This window comes from Mastomys coucha, unplaced genomic scaffold (assembly GCF_008632895.1).
Source record: "Mastomys coucha isolate ucsf_1 unplaced genomic scaffold, UCSF_Mcou_1 pScaffold14, whole genome shotgun sequence".
In the NCBI taxonomy this organism is placed as follows: domain Eukaryota; kingdom Metazoa; phylum Chordata; class Mammalia; order Rodentia; family Muridae; genus Mastomys; species Mastomys coucha.
Genome location: NW_022196896.1, coordinates 88,347,528 through 88,371,832, shown reverse-complemented (window position 1 = coordinate 88,371,832; position 24,305 = coordinate 88,347,528). Strand labels below are relative to the sequence as shown.

Sequence of the window (24,305 nt, the reverse complement as noted above, 5' to 3'; positions counted from 1 at the left end):
ATTGGACTAAAATAAAATGTTCTGACTTTTCAATGATCACTTAAGAAAATGTATTTAGGCTACTGGCTATAATCATGCCCTGTTAGTAAAAGCCGATTTTCCTCAAGGGTTCTGGGCACCCTTGTTAGGACCAAGGGAGTGCTACAGGCAGCATTGCCTTGAAGGCTATGCAGCTACAGAAGTTCCACAAGGCCATCAGCCTAGCATGTGCCAGCTCTGCCACACACATTTTCATTCTCAGCAACGAAGCAGATTTTATATCCAGTCAGATGTGGATTTCAAGACGCAAATACTAACATAATCTAAATTAGCATTTGCCTGTATTATCAGCAAATGTCTTTAAAATTCTAAGAGGTTGAAATGAATAGTCTTCAGTGGCCTGAATTGTATCTCAAAAAAACAATAACAACAAGATACATTTTTTTTCTATAACTAAATCACTGTGTGTGGCCGATAAGCTACTAGAATGTAAACACTTATTATTTATATATACATATGTATATATGACAAATTTGGAATTACTATCTCCATTCATTGAAGGCTATTTTATAATGCTAAAAAACATTCCGTTATGACATTTGTCTAACAATATGTTAAAATCTTTGCCAAGAAGCCTGTTTACTATTCGTCACTCTCAAGGAGGCTCCAAGAAAGTACTTCATAATTAATTGTAAGTGGGGAAATTGGGATGATTTTTTTTTCTTTTCTTTTTCTTTGGATTCTAGAAATAAATGATTTTAGTCTGTTTCTAAAGCACGATCCCAACCAAAGTACTACTTAATGAGTCCATCTGAATATGCAGATTTCCACTTAACTCTGTCCTGGAAAAGGCGTTTGTCAGGGTTTTCACTGACATGAGCTTCTGAAACAAGGAAGACTCCTTACCGTCCACTCAGGGAGGAAAAGAAGGGCACCACGTGGATCCCCAGGGGGTCTCCTTCCCCAGAAATCTCCACGGCTCTCGTCATATCACTGGGCAGAGCAAAACAGGAGCACAGTAAGTCTCAGGTAAGAAACCAGATGAAGTACATTAAGCCATCACAATGCCCTCGCTGACTTTATCATGTGTTGTAACTGTGATTTAAGGCACAGGGGTATAGGGCTTGCTGGTGTGTGCAGAAGATACACAAAAGAAGCACATTAAAAGGCTCCCTAATTTCCAATCTGAATCTTTCTTGAAAACCAAAAGTTGGGAAAGAACTCACTGCTAAACCAACTTCCCACTTAATCTGCAGAAATCAACAGAGATAAAAAGAGGTTCACAGAACGAAATCTCTCCCCAGTGAGACTTTCTTGCAAACGGCTGTGCAGACCATAAACACACAGAAATAACTCCAGCTATGCTTAGGCTTGAAGTTAGGGTGTTTTCCCCAGAAAAGGGAAAATGTGGAATAAAAATATTTATTAGAATGTGCACTGGATTGCAGTTTATAATGCCAGGGAAGGCACAGTTAGTAACACAGCCGGGCATGTTCAAAGCAATATCAATCAAAGCTTGCATCAGTTGGACTCAATGGAACAATTCCAAGTTTTCACCTTCCAGTTTCTTTATTTATTTCTATCTTTAAGGCAGAAAGAGAGGTTGCAAAAACCAGAGAAAATGTATTATAGAAAGAAATAGAAAGTCTGACCTGCCTAACCTAGCTCAGATTAAGGAAAGGATGAGCGAGAAGCACTAATGGGAGTGTGTATGACTGAAATGCACAATGCTCTGGAAGCCTCTGAGTCACAGGCAGTAGACCTATCAAGAGTTTGTAAAGATGAAAATAATAACTGTGAACAATTATTGGCTCCTTTAATCCCAAAGAGAGACACAAAACTGCCAGAGGAAATGATAAAGTTGAAGCAAGCACCACCTTCATGGAAATTGTAAACACATTCCTATTGTTTTCCATTCGCACCAAGATGACCTGAAACAGGATGTCAAATAAAGAGCTGTGGCTATCTCAGATACTCTTCTGTTCCAAATGAAAACGGCAAAAATCTGGGTCCTTGATGGAAAGTTGAGAGCAGCATTAAGGAAACAAACTGGATGATGACTTTACTCTGCATGAAGCATTTTTAAAATTATCAGCAATCACATATATATATATATATATGTATATATATATATATACACACACACATGTATATATGTACATATATATATATATACACACATGCACACACACATATTAAATTTATGGTAGTCAGTAGATTAGGCTTATTATTAACATGTTTTCCTTGCAAGCATATGATCAGTAAGAACTAAAATGTTAAAATACAATACAATACAATACAATAAAGGCAAGACAGTTTCTAGCATTTCAGGGAGGTGATTGAATTTCAAAACTGATAATAAGTTTCAAATGATCTTCTCTCAGATGTTACTGATCCATTCAACTTGTTCAGTCAAGCAGGTTATAGAAGAGGTCGGCAATAAAATGACAAACCAAACGCATGTGAGCACTGTGACGTGGAGCACAAGGACTGGTTTCTTTATGAGTGAGGGGTAAGGGTATGAACATAGATATACCTGGAGACACTAATGTGCATTGTAAGTCCTGAAAGAAAAACACTTGCTCACCACAAAAACGTGTAGATTTCAATGACTGGATACAGTAATTTTTATAGAATGGATTTACACTTAAATTTAAGACCAACTCCAATGATACTGACTTGAAAACTTTAGGAAATGAGACTAAACTCTTTTTTAACCACTAAATGATGATTATCTTTGTCTTTATAATTTTTAGTTTTGCCCACCATCATAACTTTCTTCTGACAAATGTATCAAGTATCCCTATACCACAGGACATCACCCACACTTAAGGTAGAAGCTATAAAATATTAGTGTTTAGTCTAGGGCAGACTTAAAGATTTCAGCCCATAAATGGCTTTTATAGGTCCTGGAATTCATTTCTTTTTTTCTATTTTATAAATATTTCTTTAAGTCTACTCAAAACCTTTCTTATAAAACATAATAAGTTCTATGCATAAATACTATTTTAGTAATAATTAAGCTTGTGTTTTTATATACAACTAAGTCAATGTTATGCTCTATTCCATCTTATTCCAAACAACTAAAAATATGGAGATACTGTTGAAAAATTCATTTCTATATGAAATTCCCCTTTTCAATATCATGGTAAACTTTTAATTTTCCTTTAAACACAACAGTCCTAATTCTTCAACTAAGATTCTTGACAACCTTTTTAAAGTACTCAAGAAAGGTTACCATTGGGCTGGACCTAGGACACACACACACAGACACAGACACACACACACACACACACACACATGTCTGGCCTCAGTGAGAGAGGATGTACCAAGTCCTACAATGACTTGTTGTGCGGGGTGCAACACAACAGTGGAGTAGACACCTGACTCAGGGGGGCTTTCCTTTCTTAGAGGAGGAGGAGAGGGGACATGAAGGCAAGGGCCTGCATGAGGTATAACTGGGAAGAGGGGGGGGCTTGTTCTGGGATGTATGTAAAGTGAATATATAAGTAAATAAATAAATAAATAAATAAATAAATAAAAGTAAAAAAGAAAGGTTATCATTTAAAAATTTTAATGTGGACTTGCAATTTTATAAGCTAATAATATGCAAACATTCACAGATAATGAGATCTGATTAATAAAAACAACATTCAAATCCTTACATATATATATATCCTATCCTAACTTTATAAAATGAGGTCCATAAGTTGTTTGAAGGAAAGGCACCTGAAATATGATGTCATATAGATAAATTTGCATATCTTTTTAATTGCAAAAGTAGAAGCACTGCATCTTCTAGAATAACGCTTTGATCTTAGGGACTCTGATCACTTCTCTATGCTGTGATCCTCACCTCATCCAGGTCACATGGTTGTCTATTACCACACTTTGTTTTACCGTCCACTTACAGAATGTCTTTTCCACCTTTTAGCTATTACTGTGAATATAAGAATCTCCTTTCTTTTTCAGATAGATTTTTCACTATATACCCCAGGTTGGCCTTGAACTAGTGATCTTCCTGCCTCAGCTTCTGGATTATAGCACTATGTCAGCAGACCTAGCTTGATTATTAGCATTTTCCAAGAGAAATAAATTTAAAAGCTTTAAAGGAATAATCTATTGTAATTTTTTTCTCATGATTTTCTTTGTAAAACTGTATGACCAAGGGATATACTCCTTCACTGTATGGCTTACACAGAGAGGAAAGATAAAGGGCTTTCCCAAATGGTGTGAAGACGTGAGCTTGTGTCTTCAGGGACTGAGTGGCAGACCCACCGTAACTGATGCGAACAGTATGAACTCAGAGGAAAGCCTCAAAGAAGGTTTTGCAGATGACCCTGAGTTCTACTCCATGGAGGAACATCTTGTGGGTACATGCATTGATTGAAAATCTCCTAGTTTGACGGCAGGTGTACTATTAACTAATCTGTTTGAATTGTAATAATTTTAATTCAGTTATCATAAACTGCTATGGGAAAGGCTCCAGGCAGGTGATGGAGTGGGGATGGAAGGGGGGTCTAAGCAGTTGTAGACATATACCTGGGTGCTTAGGCAGGCCCTGGAGACAGACACCCAGCAGTATTGAGGGATGGGTCTTAGCACCCATTTCATGTCTGTAGCAGCTTGGGTAAGGGCCCAGAGTAGGTGGGGTGGCAGAGCCAAAGAGTTGCCAACCACATGTGTAGGTACTCCGGCAAAGCCCCATGAAAGATCCACACTTGATTTTATAGAAAGTGGGTCCTCAAGGCATTGGTACTAGGAGCCCTGTGATAACTGCTGTGATTTAGAAGGAATTACCTGGCAGTTCTATGTGGGAGCAACTAAAAGGAGAAAAGATGAGGGAGAGCCTGCTATTTGAGACATATTAGTAACTGTTGCAACTTTCTTGCATCAAGGAAATATAGGCTTAAACATTTATTTATGAATGAAGCATGAAACCACCAGGGGCAATGTCAACACATTTTGAGTTGGACTCTGCAAATTACTTGTCTTTTGGATGGCAGTCACAGACAAAGAGGCAAAGATAAAACATGATGGAAAAATAGGCAAGTCTAGAAAAAGTAACCTTGAGAGATGGGAGCTGAGCAACAAGGTGAGGTCAGGAGTGTCCAAGGAATCATGGAGAAGGGACGGTCTTCTGTACATATCGCTTGCTATTTAAAGAGGTGCGCTAAGTGCCGTAGGAAAACTACCAAATGAAGTCCTCGACTTCATTGTACTTCATGATCAAGATGAGAGGACTGATTAGTCACAGGACATACACATTGTAAAACTAGTTAGAAAACATCCTTTTACCAGCTTTCAAATTTGTAGCTATGCTGATGAGTCATTGAACATTTTTTTAAATCCAGTAAGTCAATCACTTAACAGATATGTTCCTCTTATATTCCAAGACCTGTGCTGAGTGCCAGAAGTGCCTTTGATTCAGTCTTGTTTGGGAGAATGCAGAGTTACAATGAACTATAATATGTGTAATAATGACTAGGAGACTTGCAATAGCAATTAGTAATTATTCAGCCTTTCATTTAACAATGTACTAAGTCAGCTGCCTGTAATGTACCTTAATTAATCTTCCCAGAATCTATGTGATCATAAAAGTCATTTTCCATATGAAGGAAATATTTTAAAGATGTTCAGTAATTAGTCCAATAATGCACAGGTAGCAAGGTGAAAAGCTGGTTTTCAAACCTAGACCTTATCTATTTCAAAGGTTTTTGAAAGAAATGGTAAGTAATGCCATTTAGAACCTTTTACTCAGTCCTTATACACAGACTCAATTAGAAAATAACAAGAGGTTCACATTGGAGAGAGAAGATGGTAAGTTATTGCAATAGCTTAGCTGAACGATGACAGAGCCTAAAGCAATGACTATGGCTTGGAACAGAGGTAACTCATTTTGGCATGGACTCTACAGATTTACTTAGCTTCTGTGCTACCTGAAGGAAATGAGCCTGAAGTCTTACTCTTCTGCCAAGCTTTATGGTCTGTGAGGACTTCCTTCTACCCGAGGATGCTGACCACATCAATCAACTGTAAGCTGCTTCTACCTTTATCTTTCCAATTACCTTTACCACCTAAACAAGTAGAATCTGTAAGCTTCCCCCAGGAGCTGAACATTCCAGGCCATAAAGATCGTCCTTACTTATCTTCTTCTCTGAGTATATGGTTTTTTGTTTTGTTTTTTTGTTTTTGTTTGGTTTTTAGTTTTCTTGAGACAGGGTTTCTCTGCATAGCCCTGGCTGTCCTGGATCTCACTCTGTAGACCAGGCTGGCCTTAAACTCAGAAATCCACCTGCCTCTGCCTCTCAAGTGCTGGGATTAAAAGTGTGCACCACCACTGCCCAGCATGTGTATTTTTAAATATTGTATTCTCTAAAATATCATATATTAATATTATATTATATTAATACCACCCCTATCCCCATCAACTTTTTCTTCTCCGCACTTCATGTCTATTTGTTCTTTTCTGATGATGCTCTAAGTTTAATTACTGTTGTCTATACGTGTATGGGTATGGAGCCATTTACCAGTGCCAGTGGCACACCCTGAAAAACAGAGAGTCTCTCTTCTCTGAAGCTACCATTTGTCAAATAGCTTCAAGTCTGCTCTCAACCTCCATCAGATAAGCATCACTTCCCTGAGTCCTGCAATGCCCCCAGTGGGAGGGAGTCAATGGATACATACATAAGAATAAGATCCCGAGTAGTCAACCCCAGACTGGACATCTTCACCAACAACTTTTCTCAACCCAGCCTCAGGGAATACTATAGAATCGGGGCTGGGGGGCAGAAAGAATGCTGGAGGTGGTGATGGGGAAGGGGGCTATTGAATGCTGGCTTCTGAACATGGAGATCATCCTCATGACACTGTGGTTAGGGCTCAGTGCCCACACAGGAGCAATGCAGCCAACACTGAGGCCCAGATGAGGAGGTGCTCTGCAGGCTCCACCCATTCATGGAGGCATTGGTTCTCTGACAACACAGGCTGAAGGCTCTGGCACTTTGCACTAACACTATACATTCACAGTTTGCTCTGCACTGAGTCCAGCTATACTTGTCACCACACGTTTCCCTGTGCAGGTTCTGTGGCAGGAAATCAAACCAAGGACTCAAATGGTACATATAAGCAATGCTCAGATCAGTGGACTTAGAGGTCAGAGTGGCAGACCAGACATGGATTGCATGTCTAGTTGTTCTGAATAGTAGTTTCTTGTCCTACGATTGGTAACAGTGAGATACACAAAAAGGATTGCTTTGAAAAGTTATATAATAAATACGTATTTTAAGAAATCACTCATGAGACTTTTCTCAATTACCAGATATTTCTCTCTGTTACTTATAACCAGAAAGAGCTGAATGAATTTTTCTCCTGAAGCTGAAAGCAAAATAAAATAAAACAACACAAAGCAAACAATTGGATACCTTATAATTGGTGTCTATACAGCAAAGTAGAAAACAATTGCCAAAGATAGTATTAAAAATTTTAAATTAAAAATTAAACTCAAAGGAAACAGAAACATTTTATCTATTGTGGCTAGATATAAAAACAAGCATACCAGCTTGTAAAAAAGTGGGTGCCCCAAAAATGTTCTTGAATGAATGCTTTATATTGTATAAGTAATTAAGAAAAACTCCTAGTGAACAGTAATTATGGCCATATGGCTGAAAATCATAAAGCTGAAGAGAATCTACATGGTCGCTTGATAAAGGGTGGTTACCCTTTCAGAAGAAAGTAGCTGGTTTCATGAAAACTGACTGGCACATATTAGTAAATGGACTTAATGAAAGAATGCTGTGAACAAATGAGCGGCAGCCAGGGCAGCCTTTTCTATTGCTAGATTTACTGCTGGAGAAATGCAAATTTAGTTTTTATGCTAAATTGAAACAACATTTTGAAAATAATGATAATGGAAACTATACAAGGTTATCCTATCCAATCTAAAAATTTCCAAACCCAAACTGCTCCAAAATATGAAACTCTTTGAACACCAACATAATACTCCAAGAGGTTTGGGTTCTGCAGGATCTTAGGAATTTTGTTTGTCTTTCTTTTTTTCTCTTCCTTTCTTATCTCTCTCTCTCTTTCTCTCTTTCTTTCTCTTTCTTTCTTTCTTTCTCTTTCCTTCTTTCTTTTCTTTTTTGATTTGGCATACACAACCAGTACTGTCTACCTATATAATGTAAAATTAAAAAAAAAAAACAACAAACAAAACAAAACTAAACTAAGCTAAAATTTGAAATACTTCTGATCCCAAGTATTTTGTATAGGGACAATAAACCTGCAACAGAGAAAATACTGACAATAATAACAGCAGCAATAGCATCACATAAAAGACTCACTCTGACCCAAGCACTGCTCAAGGTACTTTATATATGTTATCAATAAAATGGTTATCATTAGAGTAGACAGCCTTGAAACTATATACCTGGACAGCCAAAATTGACTTGGCCTGTTGTATTCATATATTTGTGCATATAGATATATCCATTGTATGTGTGTGTGTCCATGTGCATGCATAGCAACAATTATAGCAGAGGAGGACGCTATCAATATGAGGGGGGGACATATAGGAAGTTGCGAGGAGAGTTGGGAGAGGCTAGAGGGAGGAGAGTGAAGGGGGACAGTGACGTAATAGAATGCATAAGAAATAAAGATGAAAAAAGAACAAAATCCTAATGCAGCAGAGCATCAGAAGCCTCTAGTATCTGTACATGCAAGGTCTTCAGGAAAGGCCTCATGTTACAAACAAACAGGAGAAAGGAGTAAGTAATTGATGTTTGAATTGAAATGTACTTTATGTGCTGAATGTTAGGAATTGAACTGTATCTTAATTTTATCTAATTGAACTGTAACTGAATTTTCTTAGTATCTCCTACAAAATTAGAACAACTTAAGTCCATTGAATAAAATGATGCCAAACTGAAATAAATAAGAACACCCTGTTTTCATAAAGTACCTCAGTTCATCCTTGGTTCTGGGCAGTGCAAGCAGCCCTGTCTGTTCACCATTCATAACTTCTCTGTTTTCCATGTTCTGGACGGGATCCTGGAAGGAAGAAAAGTCACAGGTTTTGGGTGCTGTCCATACAGAATGGGAGCTTTGGAGGAAACCTTTCAATGGAGGGAGGGAGGAAACAGCGTCGCTCTGGACACAGACAGTTGGCTCCCATTTCTTCTGAGACTCGAAACAGCTGTTAATGTCCTCAGTGCTTTCCAGGTGCCCTCCTCTCCTCTTTGGTTTCTGAAACGCTCAAATGGGCCATTTGCACAAGGTGATGTGTTAACCGAGAGGGCTACATCGCTTACCTTGCTGCTACTCAGCCTTAGGTTGGGATATCGTGTTTTCAACCCGTTTGGGTTGGGGGGGGGGATACTAAAAGAAGTCTCCAGTGGTAAGTGATGAGAAAGGAGTTTTAATGATCTCTACGTGCTGGTACTTCCACAGCACAGTGAAATGTAAGAAAAAAAAATGAAAAAATAAAAATGTGTGCTGCCTGGCTGTCCTGGAACTTGCTCTATAAACCAGGCTGGTCTCCAGATCCATCTCTGCCTCCTGAACACGAAAATTAAAGGCATTCCCTGCTACCAGGTCCAGCTCTCCTGGTTTACTTCTAGCATTTGCTTATTAAATTGATTCATTTAAATTTTTGTGTGTGTATGTTTTGCTTCTGTGTCTGTATCTGGTGCTTATAGATGTCAGAAGGCATTGGCTCCCTTGGAACTGGAGGTGTAGTGACCGTGAGCCACCATGTGGGTGCTGGTAATGAAACGTAGGTCCTCTGCAAGAGCAAAAAGGGCTTTTAACCTCTAAGCCATTTCTCTCGCTCCCTAAACTGACTTTTGAAAATGTGTTTCACTTTAAATGGATAGCAACATTTCAAGCTGGTGTACATGCTTCTGTAAGAGATATTTTCCTTAATTCAATTCTCTGGTCTCCACATGGACAAATGAAAGGAAAGACAATCTATAAGGTTAAGAATCTCTAATAGTTGAACATAAATACCTATTAAAAGATATCTGAAAGTTTTAATGTTCATATTATCCTTAGGAAATGCTAAAAGAAGTAAGATCATACAGAACCAACAAGGCAAGATTGAGCAAGTTAAAAAAAATACCTACAGAGAAAGATTTAACAGAATTCTTCAGCCTGTGATGGTCATGCATGTCAACATATTTCACAAGCCCAAATCATTGACTTTTTATCTGTTTGTAAGACAGTGAAACTTGTGTGTGTTTCCCAGAGACAGTCAGAGTCTACTGTATTGTTTTTAAAGTTACTGCAAAATGTTATAGATTGAAATTAAACATTGCATGATTTCTTCTAGTTTCTGAGATGTAGGGTTAGAGATCAGATGTCTGCAGGACTGGAACTATAATCATGTAGCTGAGGTGCCCATCCCTCTAACGCTGCAGCTTGACTGGAACATCTGCAGATATGAAGGATCACATCATGCATTACTAGTCTGTTTTTTCAGTTCTGTTCATTTGGCTATGACTTTCTCATGCCAGCCACATTCAGTTCTGCCCACCTCAGATTTGCATTAAGTTTTGAAATTATGATGTGAGGTTCTTCTAGAATTGTTTTTTTTTTTTTCATGTGGGTTCAATATTCTGAGCCTCTTATGTGTCTACAATTTCAGATCCAGCATTCTGGCAACTTTTCACCTACACTGAGTATTTGATAGAGAACACACTTGATCTATGCACCATAATGCCACCAAAAAGGTTTTAGCTCTATATTGTTGTATCTCCCTCTTCCATACAGAAATTTGTTAATGATCCTTAACTATGGCAAGAAAAGAATATGCTTTCTGGCTCTAACTAACTTATTAAAGGTTAAGGGGTTTTCCACCTAGTTTTAGTTAATGACAAGTAAAGGTTTTATTTATGCCAACACTATACTTGATGTGCTATATATTTGGAAATGTCAATTACAATTTGAAATTAATACAGAGCTAGTTGGAGTGTAATAATCTGATCAAGGAAGATTCGGAGCTGGCTACATTTTGAGCATAATTATGTCAACAACCACACACTTGAAGAGACTACACATCGTGCTGGAAACATGGATGGCAGTTCAAAGTGCCTGCTGCTTTTGTAGGGACCCAAGGTAAATCCCCAGCACTAGTGTCTGATGATTTACAACATCTGCCTGTGAGTTGATATCCTGGGATCTGAAACTCTCTTCTAGAATTACGTACACTTGTATTCATGCTCACACATCCCACATTCATCCTCAGAAATCATTAAAGATAAAGGAAATTCCAGTGAAACACATATCTAAAGCTTATAAGATAATATTCACATTGAAGAGAAAACATGCAATGTTTGTCTTTTTAGCTCTGGGTTACTTCTTCCAGGATAATTGTTATTTAGCATCATCCATTTAACCTGTAATTTTTATTTCTCTTGACACCTGAATGATATTCCTGAGTATGAATGTACCACATTTTCACTCTATATCAGCTGATATACATCTAGGGTGGTTCTAATCTCTGGTTATTATGAATAGAACAACAATGAATATGGATGAACAAGAGTCTCTACAGTACTGTGTGGGGTCCTTTTGGAACACGTTTGAGAGCTGATTATCTCTATTAGGATCTTGTGGTTGATTTAGTTTTAGGTTTTTGAGGAAGTCCCCTACTGAATCTCATAGTGGTTGTACCAGTTCACACTCCCAGTAATAATGCATAAATGTCCCCCCTTCTCCATATTTTCCCCATCATGAGCTGTCATTTATCTTATTAATCTTGGCTGTTGTGACTGGGGTAAGATGGAATTTTCAGGTGTTTTCAACCTTGCATTTTCCTGACAGCTAAGATTGTTGAATGGCTTTTAAATGTTTCTCAAACATTCGTGTTTCAATGAGAAGTCTCTGCTTAGTTCTAGACACTCCTTTTAAGTTGGGTTATTTGTTTTTATGATTTTCAGGTTTTCCTATTTTTTTTTTTGTATGTTACAGATACAAAAAAAGTCTGATATGTAACAGGTACAGTTTTTTCCCATTCTGTAAGCTACCTCTTTGCTCAAATGATGGTGTCATTTGCAATAAATGCCCATCCACAGGCTTTATGTCTTAGACAGTAGTCCCACTGTTTGAAAAGTAGCATCAAAAACCTTTTGCCTTGCTACAACTATCATAAAGACGAAGAAACTATAGTATATCATCTTAGCTAACAGGCAGAGTTTGTCACTTGCCAAAATCACTTCTGTATATTGCAATAACAAAACCCTTTAGTATTCTCCCGGGATGAGGCAGGAAGGTAGATGCTGGAGGCAGTCCACGAAGACATAAAGCCAACTCCAAATTGACTCTGGCGTTGCAATACCTCAAAACTTAGGGCAAAGACAGCTGTCTCTTATCAGGTTATTCAAAATCATTTTACTCTCAAACTTCAAAATTATTGACACGAATGATTAAGGCACACTTCAGCTTTTTCTTCAGTACATTACAAGATGAAATGAAGAGTCACGAACTCACACCTATCTAAAAATGAAAATGAGAAATTTCCCCCTATAGCTTACTTAAATAACTTGGAGAAAAATCTGTAAAATCTTGACTTTTAAATTTAGGAGGAGAGGGACAAAAATAACTCTTGATTGTAGAGAATTAAAGGCTCAGCATAATGGTTGCTAAACAGCCTCCACAGGTCTTAACTATAGTGGAGAAATATTATGTGATTTAAAAATCCTGAAACTAGAAAGAGAAGCAGAATGCTTTGGAGGGCCTATATTTAATTTTAAAAATAAAGTCACTGCAATCAATCCATTTTTACTGCTATATTAAAACTGGGGGTGAAGATGAACTGCAGAGGACATAAAGTGGGGTGCTATTGTAAAGCCTGCCTGTTTCCCCACATTACAATTTCTTCCTTCCCAGAGGCCATGCCCGACCATGCCTAAGTATATTCTTTACAGCTTCTAGTGCATCATGGCAACATGTATGTGGACCTTGCAAAAAGACAAGCTTAATTACTACATTTCTAAAAGAGTGAACATTTTTAGCCACACTTTCAGGATCGTGGGAGCATTAATGACAGCCAGAATGTGTCGGATTTAAACAGCACTGCACTATTTTTAGCTTTAAAAATCAACACTTGCACAAATATTCCCAAACCAATTAGCAGCAGCTGGAAAGGAAAGGTGTTTACATTTCGTTACCACTGGTGCTAACTACAGCTAGTGCTCACAGGCTGCCAGAGAGGGGCCGGGCACCTGGAGGGCAACCTTCTCTTCAGGGGTCATCACAGTGTCAGGCACTAGGCTGTTGCTCAGTGGTTCACAGTTTGTACAAGTCGCTGATTCCAAGCAGGAGAGAGTACATTATTCACAATGAAGTGCCACTACAACAGGCATCTCACTCTTGGTGAAGGAAAAAAAAAGTCAGAATAAAGGTTAGCTAAATTCTCACTGTGTCCGCCTCGTTGGCTGTAACTGCAAAGCAGTTTTATAGTTTGGTTTCTCATTTCTAAGATGAAAGCTATAGCAAGTTTCTTTATCAGCAGTCCCTTCTCTATGACTTAGAGATGGAGGACAATCCATGGTCTTGTTGTTCCCCCCACCCCTCATATTTTTAACCATTTGCCCATAAAACTTGAACTACAATTGAGTTATGTTTCAAAACCTCCAGTGCATTTTAAAAGAAGATTTGCATTCTGAAAAGCCAGCCACAAGTTTCTTCTGAAATCACGCATGAATTTTAGAATGAGAGTAAGAGCAACATTTATCCAGTAAAGATTTGAACGGGAGGCTATGTGCCTGGTGCTCATACATAAACATAATGTAAATTTTTAGATTAAAATTCTGGGCATAATTTCAGAATATTTGTTTTTACTTTTTAGAACAAAAATATCTTGCTAAAGTAAAAACAAACTGCATTTGCTATGCACACACTTGGAATTAACATGCATTTCAGTAGTCAGGCATTGTTCCACAAACTCTACCTAATACATGTTCTTTCTGCTGCAGGCCGTGCCTTACTGCAGAAGTCTCTGTTGACTCCATGAACCCATCCCTAAGTGATTCAGTCTTAGCAACTCAACTGGCATAGGTTTTCCTACCCATATACACACGAGATTTTATTTTATATCTATGTATCTGGACATTAAGAAAACATTTTTAAATGCTAAATTATTAGTCAACTAAGTTACGTTTTTTTCCTCTTCTCTTCTAATGTAACATGTAAACTCTAACATGGATCAGAACCATCCAAGGCCTTGAGGAAAAATACATTTCTGGGCCCTACCCTAAAGTTGGAGCAACAGGTATAGGCAGAGCCTGAGAAGTTTTGTTACAAGTATCTGATGTTGCCAGAAAACACATAGGAGGAGCCTAACAGTAGTGTGGGTCTAATCTCTGCAGGTAAAGTCATAAACAATGTTAATCAACCCATGTAGGAACAATGCTAGCCTAGTCTAGTCACTTTATTCTTAAGGAAACAGAGACCCAGAATGGCAGAATGACTCTCCCCTCTTACATGCTGTGGCAAAGCCATGTTTCAGGATTCCTGAGTCTCCATCCCAGGCTCTTTTGGTGTAATGGTGAATATTTAAGGAATGCTGGACACAGCCAGACTATGTTTACCCATCAAGCTGTAGCTCCCACTCGATTCTATTACCTTTCAAAGACACTAACAAAGATATGCAACCATGTCTTAGAAACACTGGCTGAGCAAACAAACAAACAAACAAACAAATAATTAATAAATACACATTTAAGTAAATGCGTTCTGGATGCTTCGCTTGACCTCAAGATATTTCACAAGTAACTAGATGTATATTCACTACATCCTCGGGTGATTTCTTGGTTTGTTTTGTTGTTTCTTGTTACATAGTTTCTCTGTGTAGCTCTGGATGTCCTAGAACTTTCTTTGTAGACCCAGCTGGCCTTTATGTCACAGATGTCTGCTGGCCTCCTACAGAGTGCTGGAATTCAAGATGCAAGCTACCATGCCTGGTTAATTTCTTGGCATTCTTGTTTTGGTTTTATACATGAACCCACTAAAGAGAAAATGATCACGACTTGTCCAAGATGAAGTCATGGGGCAAAAATCATGATTAATTTAGACCATTGACTTCTAAAATTTAGATTTGTGATTGAATATAGATTTATGTATATTACCATACCGATTTAGAATCACCTAGAAGACAGACCTCTCTGGTGATATTTTTGAGGTATTACTGGAGGAGTGTCTCCTAGGAAACTCTAAATCTAATCTAGTTGACACTAAAGAGTAGTGATCCTATCAGGAAAGACCAGTGTACAGTGGTGGGATGTGGTGCTGGTCTTAGACAGCCTAGAGTTCCAGTTTAAGTGCCATAGCTGATTTACCTAGGGGGCAGACAGAACAAGTCAGCCCTCATTCTCCTCCTCTGTGAAAGGGCTAGGAGGCTTCCCTCATTCATTCCGAGTATAATATGTCTTTGTGAAGTACTTGAGGAAGCTGTGTGATGTAGTAAGGTAAGCCTCAACTGAGCAAACACACATAGAAGGGTAATTTAAATAAATGTTTTCTGGATGCTTTTCTTGAACCCCAAACTCTCCCCTCCTTTGGCTATGCTTCTCTATTCTCTTACCATATTCATTTCTATGGAACTTTAGGAACAAATCTACAGTATGAAGAATATTTGAATGTAAACTAAAACTCTCAATCTTTACCACAGTTTGCTCCTTTTCTTTTTTTCTTGTTTTTAAATTTTGTTTTATTGACCTCATCATTTCTTGCATGGCTAATACTAAGAAAATTAATATTTCCCAGGAATCTAAATTACCTTTGAGAAGACAAAGGAAATGTAAAAAGCAAAATCCTTAAATATGCATATTATTTACATATATTCCCTGGTAGGTTTTGGGTCAGTTTAGCTAGGGTTGGTTTCTGTTATTTGCATAGGTAAATATTTATAAATTGTCCTAAATAAATATAACATCATTTGTCAAAACCCTGCTGTCAGCTCAAAGTGAGGCTAGGGAGACACCCGAATTCTGTTTTGGAAGATCTGAGTAAGTTAGACTACTTGGTCCAAGTATCAAAAGTTAAAACCTCCATTGATTTCAAAGAGTCTCATCTGCTCCAACAATCTTTAGTGAAAGCCTGTGCCACTGCTCCTGTGACGTTCACTCCCAGGTGCTCAAGTGCTGCCTGCTTTGCATCCTTAGAGCGGTCAACGTTCAGAATTTCAGCAAGGCAGTTCCTTAACCTCCTTTTCCCACAGTCAAAGAGCACTTTCAAAAGTGCCAAATGCAGGAGAAACAATATATATATTTAAATGTAAGACAAAGACAGACATACTGGTATTCATTTCAATTTATAATCGGATTCCTTCTCTCCATCTGGCTTCAGCAAAGTTTCTGCTGGCTTCTCCATAGCATGATATTTATGAAACCTGCTGACACCCAATGCTCAGATGAGCCAAGACGATGCTTACTGTTGAGGCTCTGCCTCAGTTCATCAAATACCTGGACTCACCTGGAGTGCCCCCACCCCCAATACCTGCTGCTACCAGGTTGTAAATATTAGCTGTTCTTTCACTTCCTCCGTCCCTTTAAGCTGCACTTTACTTTCAAATATTTCAAGTCTAGGCATGACTAAATGGACAATATGACGATCCTAACATCTCAGTTGTAATTACCCAACGTCACCTAAAGCTGGTGGGTGTTAGAAGGCTGGAGAAGTAAGATACACTCAACAAATGAAAAAATAAACCTCTACCCTAATCACTGTCATTTTTCTGAGTGAAATGTATTTTAGTCAAGTCTTGATGTAGTAAATACGTTGGGGCAAAGCCACATAAATTCAAGGGTTGCTTAAGAGTGGCCCAAGATAAAAGAGCAACACATCATTAAAGAAAAACAAAAAACTTTCTGTTCTGCACACTCTTCATCTACACAGCCACAAACTGACTTTGCTGCTGGCCTACACGCAATAGACTGCACCAGGAAAATGTGCTACGCCAGCTTCCAAACTAAAGATGTGTTCTATACGTCTTTTAGCACCCAAAGGAGGCAGGGCAGAGAGGAAGAGGAAGAGGAGGAGGAGAAGGAAGAGCAGTAACATCATCTAGATTTGCATCCCTTTTATCCAGCAGTATATCTTTCAAAATTCTCAAACTTAAAGATCCAAGTTTATGTTACAAAGTTCTTTTTATTTTATATATAATTAAATTTATAAGCCATCATAGTTCATGAATAAGGATATTTGAAGTATATTCCGGGTATCTACAATCTGTAAGCCTTTTAATCTGTTTTCATGAAGCGCAGAGTTCCCCTTTCCTGCTTCACACACTTGTTCCTTTCCTATGACCTCGTGTGTCCTTTCACACAATCATTTTGCCTTTTAATCTGTCATTCTTGCAGTTTGTTTCAGGTAACCTCTATTGGAAGTCCCTGGTTTCAAAATGAGTTGCCAGTTTGTAAGATCTACTGAAAACACTACCACCACCACCATCACCACAACCACCATGATCACCACCATCACCACCACCATCACCACCATCACCACCACCACTACTACTTCTGCCACCATCACCACCACCACCAACAACAAAAACAAGACAACAAATTAAGAAGGATTTTCTTAGACAAGAGATGCTCTTGAGCCAATTTCCAGAACTGCATTGGCTGAGTAAGGGACAACAGGAAAAGTATGGAGGGAAGAAGTGGGTGGGCCAGAGCCTCCACCCCTGGCATCCCACATCATATGCCCACAGCTTGAGATAAGGTGCAGATCTCTGAACTCTAGGAGGCAGAGGATGGGGTTGTTTTCCCACCAAAAGCAAACAAAAATCCAATGGAGAGTTGAGAGACAATGTGTAAAAGTAGCTGTAAACAAGGCCAAAAGATACAGTGACCCAGGAAGCAATCAGCATGCATTCGCAATTATATTTTGTGGTAGTACTAAGGACTAAGCCTAGGGCACCAAGTTCTCTATCATGAATTACAGCTCCAGAGCTAGGCTACTTTAATTCTTTCCATTTTGAGGGGACCACACTGATCTCCTGATAAGATCCCGCACTTCAGTTATACAGAGCTAAAGTATCAGCCCGCAGAGGGCAATGCTTCCTCTGAAGTCTGTCACATTCATTGATAAGATGAAGACTTTAGGACAGTTCCTGGCATGGAGTCTACACCCATATCTAGACAACTGCTATACAGAACTGCCTGGCCTATTTGACAAATTTTCTTCCATACTTTCTCATATCTCCTGTTGTTTGGGCCATTCTTTCTCTCTGAACACACTGCACAGGCCTCATCTCTATCACTAACCTCTTCATCCCCCACCTGCCCAGCCCTGGGAAAACTCTATATGGCACTGACCTGGGGAAGACACTAATATCCTCACAAGTCTGCCTGCCTTGCTTCCTTCTGAAATCCTTGAGGTATAGAATATGTCACATCTGTCTTTGTGACCCTGTCACTTGGAAGAGGCCTGAAGTGAAGTAAATATTCCACTTGAGAGGTGTACTGCCTTGGTAGAAATATATTTTTTTTCTTAAAGACTTTCAGGTAGCTTTCAATAGAAGAAAATATTTATGATGTGCATAGTCCTAAGAAGCTCGGTGTTCAGAATATTATACTCTATGGGGAGGATTCAGAAAGGAAGATGTCACTGTCTCTGCATTCACAGCTACAAGTGAGCTGGCACCATTGCCAGAGGCATGGCTGGCAAAAGAATTTAAAGTACAATTGAAATCTGATCTTTATTTATGGATAGAAATAATTGAAGTAAAAGAGAATGCACTGATTTGTACCTGGCTAGTTATGGTTCTTTATATATGCTCTTATATTTTATTTATTGTAATGTATTCAAAGTGACTTTCATTATTTATAAAATGTAGTTAAAGTAATATTTAAAACCACCTAAGTCCCACAGCTGCCAGATGCCTAGTCCAGGAGGCCGCTGCCAACTGGGAAAGGAAGTCACGATCCAGCAACTCCCTGATCCAGAGCCTGAGGGAGCTTCGGGATGGGTTCGGGACATGAGACTGGAAGTGGCCAACAGTATGTAGCTTCAGTGTTGTAGTGAAGCTCATTTCAAATTTCTTTTCATGACTGTTTCCAGCTTCCGATGTTGTCTGATCAATATAGTCAATTGTGGGCAAAGGGAAACACCAACAGTGTTCCCTTTGCCTTGTTTTCGTCCCTTTTATCACCCCAACAAGCTGCCACCTTTCGGGGTCTCCCCAGCTTCCAAAGGTCTCCACACCCTACCTTATGACTTTTCTCAAGAGTACTCAGAAATTCTCAGGAGAACTCTTTTAAGGATTCTCTGGTGCCGCAGGCCGGCCGATCTGGGCCTCCCTCAACGCGTGGGAGAAACGGGGTCCTAGTCAGGTAGACAAGGTGTAGGTGAAGAATGACAAAGAGAGCCGATACAAGGGTGTGTTGAATCTGGATGTATTTGTATAAGGTGAAATTCAGGCTTAAGTACCATACAGCAAGCAGGGCAGATGACAAGAGTCACGTAGGCAGGTGGGGGTTACAGCGGGGGACGCAAGACTGAGGTCACGTAGACAAGTGACCTCCACACCAGGGTCAGCAAGGTCTGGTAGCTAGGTGTAAAGCAGGAGGAAGAGGAGTGGAGCCCTCCCTGTTGAGGCATTTTGATATTCCTATGTTATTTCTATGGTCCTGCTGAAGGCAATGGCTAGGTTATAATCTAACACTTCTAGCTAATGTCTTTGGGTGGAAGCCCTTCATTACTGTCTAGTATGTAAAACATTTCTAACTATTGTAAACTATCTATTGCCCTAAGCAATGTGCTTGACCTCTGTTGCTAGCTGTGGCAAGGCAGATTCCTTGAGAGAAATTCCAAGCTATGGACAACTTGGTATTAAACTAGGATAGGTTGGAAATATTGTGTTGGCCAGGAAACAATGCCCAATCTTAGCCATTTACGAATCATTTCTTGGGGTACCTTTATGCCTAATTATGAGGGCGTGTTGACAACTGGAAAGACTGATCTGGAACACGTAAGATGTTAGGAGATACCAGAGACTGTCTGAATATCCAGGAGGCACAGAACTCCTTTTGGATCCTTATTGCCTCTTATCCTTTATCAGGATTTTATCCCCGATATTTTGGATGTAACTGGAGTAGACGAGTGTGCGTGACACTCTGGTCTCTAGAGTCAAGAGAAAATGGACTCTCCAGCAGGCCCACACCATCAACAGCAGCATGTGGTGGACATACCCTTTTTCCCCAACTGCTACCTGCAGTGCCTCAAATGGGACCTGATCAATCCACTTTCCCATTCCCTCCACATTCCCATGATCATCCCTGTCACCTCCAGGTCAGTCCTGCACCCCTATTTTATCTTCAACTTTACCAGCACCTCACTTCATATCGTACCAGTTATTTCTATTTCCTCAGAGATCTCAAAGATTGAACTCAACAGCTTCTTTCTCTAGGAGCCCCCCCCCCCCCATGTCAGAAACACCAGAGATAAACTCAGTGAGAGGGCACATAGACATGGGTTTCCAAAGAAGCCCTCGATGGGACAGCAGTGTTTCTTGCAATGAAGATATGTAGAGGCACAGTCAGGATTCTGTAAATAAGTACAGGGCTATACCAACATATACATCTGTGATGATCCCATAAACTAAGCAGGGACACTTAGCTGCTAGTCTAATTGCATGTCTTTGACAGGACTGTAAGAACCTGGTAGAACCAAAATAATAATACATATTTCACATGCATCTTTGCAGAGTGACAGCAATGATATGTGAACAGGGCAAGCAGTAGATCTGACAAGCAAATGGCCTGAGTGGATGTGAGCGGGAATTCCCCTGACTCCACTGTTCACCTGCTTGTTAGAACTGCCACACAGGAGAGAGGCACAGGATGAAGGAGAGAGGCACAGTATGAATACCATTTTAAAATCTGTTTGCCAATCCCAGATCTTACATGACTCCCACCTAGGCACTTCCCAGTATCAGTTAGGTTGCATGATGGTAAAATCACTATGCATCCTTGTCCTCAGGTTCACATCCAAAATACACCAAACTTCAGATGCAATCCATGAGGACGTATGGTTACCCATTCTTCACTACTTCATCCATTGGCTACTTTCTTTAGAGAGGAAAAACTTTGGCCTCTATCGCTTAAATCTTTCTCTGTGCCCAGGCCCAGACGATTGGTAGAAATGTGTAGTAAAAGCATGCTGTAATTAGATTCCTTAATTCACATTTTTTGAATTGCTCCTATCAGACAATGATGACTTAATTTACATGTCATTTCTAGATGAATCCTTGAGTCTTGTCTGGAGTTTCTAAATGGACATCATTATTAGGCAATTCTGTAGGTTAAGAAATTTAAGCAATAAAAAGTAGATAGTGAAATGAAATTATAATGTACTGTATCATCAAGTAGAATGCCTCCAAACCAACCTTTCTCAGCCTCCCTTGACCAGTGTCAGCATTCAACAAATCTCCCTAAGGATGGGTGTGGCTTCTAGCTCATGAATTCTGACAAAAGAAAGCCACCTGAAAATACCTGAGTTTGATCAGCTTAGTTCATAGTTGATATTCATGTTTATAAGATATTTTAAGTGTGTGTGTGTGAGTGTGTGTGGCTTCATGTGAGGATAGGTAACCTCTGAGGCCAGAGGTATTGGATCCCCAGGAGCTGGAGCTATGGTCAGCTGTCAGCTTCTCTGACATGAGTGCTGGAAACTGAATTGGGCTTTTCTGCATGAGCAGGGCTTACTCTTAGCCACCAAGTCATCCTTGTAGTCCCAGTGAATACTCATGCAATTGTCATTGAACAAATGAAGAAACAAACCAACCCACCCAACCTGCCATCTGGTTGTGTAGCCAAACATACCATCATAGTCCTGTCAGAGGAACACAGACTCCTATGCATTTTTCTTAACTTCATGAAAAAAAAATCAAACCAAAGAGAAAGGGTAATTAGTCACTTGGTTAAATATCAGTTTGCTATAGCTGTAAGTACTTGAATATTTCCTAAAACATATTTTAGTGAGTAGCAAGAACAATAGCAAGAAATGGCTTAAAATGCTGAAGAAAATAATTTTCAAGTCAGCAAGAAATCACTTATATAATGCCACATGACACAACAAAATAGGCCCTCAAATAAAAAAAAAAAGTAATTCTAACCCACATTTCCTTTGATCTAAATGAAATAGAAATTCCATCTTATTCCAACATTGTTAAGGTCCCTACCACAGTACCATGTTCCAGTCATGGCCATATCTAATCTGTGCTGTGACCTCACAGCAATTTTGAACCTTCAAGGTTACACAGAAAAGTGCACACTTCAGGCAGGTGAGGAATTTTAAAGCACATGGTGACAGAAAAATCCCCTCTTCACATTTCATTACTTCATTGAAGTTGAGTACACTCATCTATACAAAAAAACCATTAGTGACTTCATCACCTATAAGGGAAACCTGAGCACACTGACATTTCAGTATTTGGCAGCAGGAGGGAATGATACCAAGATACAAGTATTGTCAATCTATATAACTGAATGGATTGGGTGTTTGTTTGTTTGTTTGTTTGTTTGCTGGGAAACGTTTTCTAAAGAACAACCAAATCACTGATATAATAATAAAGCATACTCATTTTTTCTCATGTGCATATGTGTGTGTCTGCAGATGCAGATGTGTCTACACATGTGCAGGCATGTCTGCACATCAGAGACCAGCTGCAACTATTAATCATCAGAGACCATCCACATCGTTTTATTGTTGTTGCTGTTGCTTCTGTTGTTAGTTTGTTTGAGGTATGGTCTCTTGCTGGAGGGAAGCTCACCAAGGAAGCTACTAGGGTGGCCGGATAACAAGCCCGGATGATCCACCTCTCTGTCTCCCAGAACTGGGATTCTAGGTAGACACAGTCCTGGTCAGCTCTGTGCTGCGTGTTTGTATGCATGAGTATTTGACACTGAGGTTAAGAAGGGCTGTGACTTTTGCACTATTCTGAGTGATTTGCTTCATGGAGTTAATAGTGATTCCTGGAAATCTGTATTGACACAAAAAGGCTGAGAAAGCAGACAAAAATTTACAACAAAAAGATTGTTAGTCAATAAATCTTTTGTTGATATGATGTGAATTTATTTTACTGTGTTCCTAGACTTTTGCATTAAAAAAATATTAAAATTTGATAGAGTTAATTTGTAATTAGCATACATCTTTCACCCTGATTTTTCAGTCTCATGGATTGGACAGGAGGTCTCATACAAGGTAGGCAAGCACAAGTACTATTCCACTGAACCACACCCTCAGTCTCCTTCTCTGCATTGGCATGTTTATTGCCCAAATTCACAGGAAATTGCGCTGTAAGCAAAACTGTTTTACCCATTATTTTTCAAAGCAATTCAGTCTTTTCCCAAAACTAGTTTATCACATTTCACTCATTATTTTACAAAGCAATATACCAAACTATTTATTTCCATTTCATTCACCTGAATGACTCAATCTTCCGTGCACCCTTGCATTTGGAGTTCTTGTCCTATCTTAATTGATTTCCTCATTTAAGCCCAAAACTGTCACATTTTAATTTTTCCTTCAAAGGGTTCTTACTGCACGATTGTCAAATGCATCATGGACTATGCTTCACAATTATCTTTGGTCTCCAATAAGGTATTAGTGATAACTTCCCAGTGTGCTGGTCCTATTGTAAAGGCTGGTGAACAGCCCAAGCCATACCTTTGTGAAGGCACAACTCAAGTATTCACTTTGTTTTCAGATCAATCTCTTCAGGACCAATGTGAGGCTCTGAATCACATTGCTACAGATGCCTTTGCATGAAAATAGCTCCAACTTTAGAGCTGCTTTGGACTGGAATAATTAGCTTAACCCTGCTTTCCCCCACATTTTCTGGTATCATATTTGAAGTCACATTTTCAGAAGTTTCTGTGTATTAATTCTGGTCAGTAAATACATCTGTGTGGAATGATAATGGAGTTGCTCTGCTTCTTTCTACTCCGAGTAGCTCTGGGAATCAGGGTTGCAGCAAACCTGAGAGAGTTGATTTCTGAATGATGTCATTGAGCATATTTGGCTATTTGTAAGTTTTCCTATGAACGCTGATGAATAGAACATCCACTCCAGGTTGCTATCCTCTATAAATCACCCCTCTTCAAAGTCTTTCACTTTTCCGCTACTTTCAAGAATGCAATATCTTAAAAAATTATTCTGGCTGCAGAGGAAACACAAAAATCCCTTAAAGAACTACAGAAAAACACAATCAAACAGGTGAAGGAAATGAGCAAAACCATCTAGAACCTAAAATTGAAAATAGAAACAATAAAGAAATCAGAAAGGGAGACAACCCTGGAGATACAAAACCTAGGAAAGAAATC

The 24,305-nt window shown here is 39.1% G+C and overlaps 1 protein-coding gene across 3 annotated transcripts in view; it reads right to left on the bottom strand.

Moving 5' to 3' along the window:
- The window catches only part of Pard3b (par-3 family cell polarity regulator beta), a 997,480-nt gene that overhangs the window by 480,030 nt on the left and 493,145 nt on the right, over window positions 1-24,305 (bottom strand). For all 3 annotated transcript variants that reach the window (XM_031367697.1, XM_031367695.1, XM_031367696.1), the window contains exons 5-6: window positions 8,939-9,027; window positions 886-972 (exon numbers count right to left, since the gene is read on the bottom strand). In XM_031367697.1, the coding sequence (XP_031223557.1) occupies window positions 886-972; window positions 8,939-9,027 (176 nt within the window). The remainder of the gene's footprint in view (window positions 1-885; window positions 973-8,938; window positions 9,028-24,305) is intronic.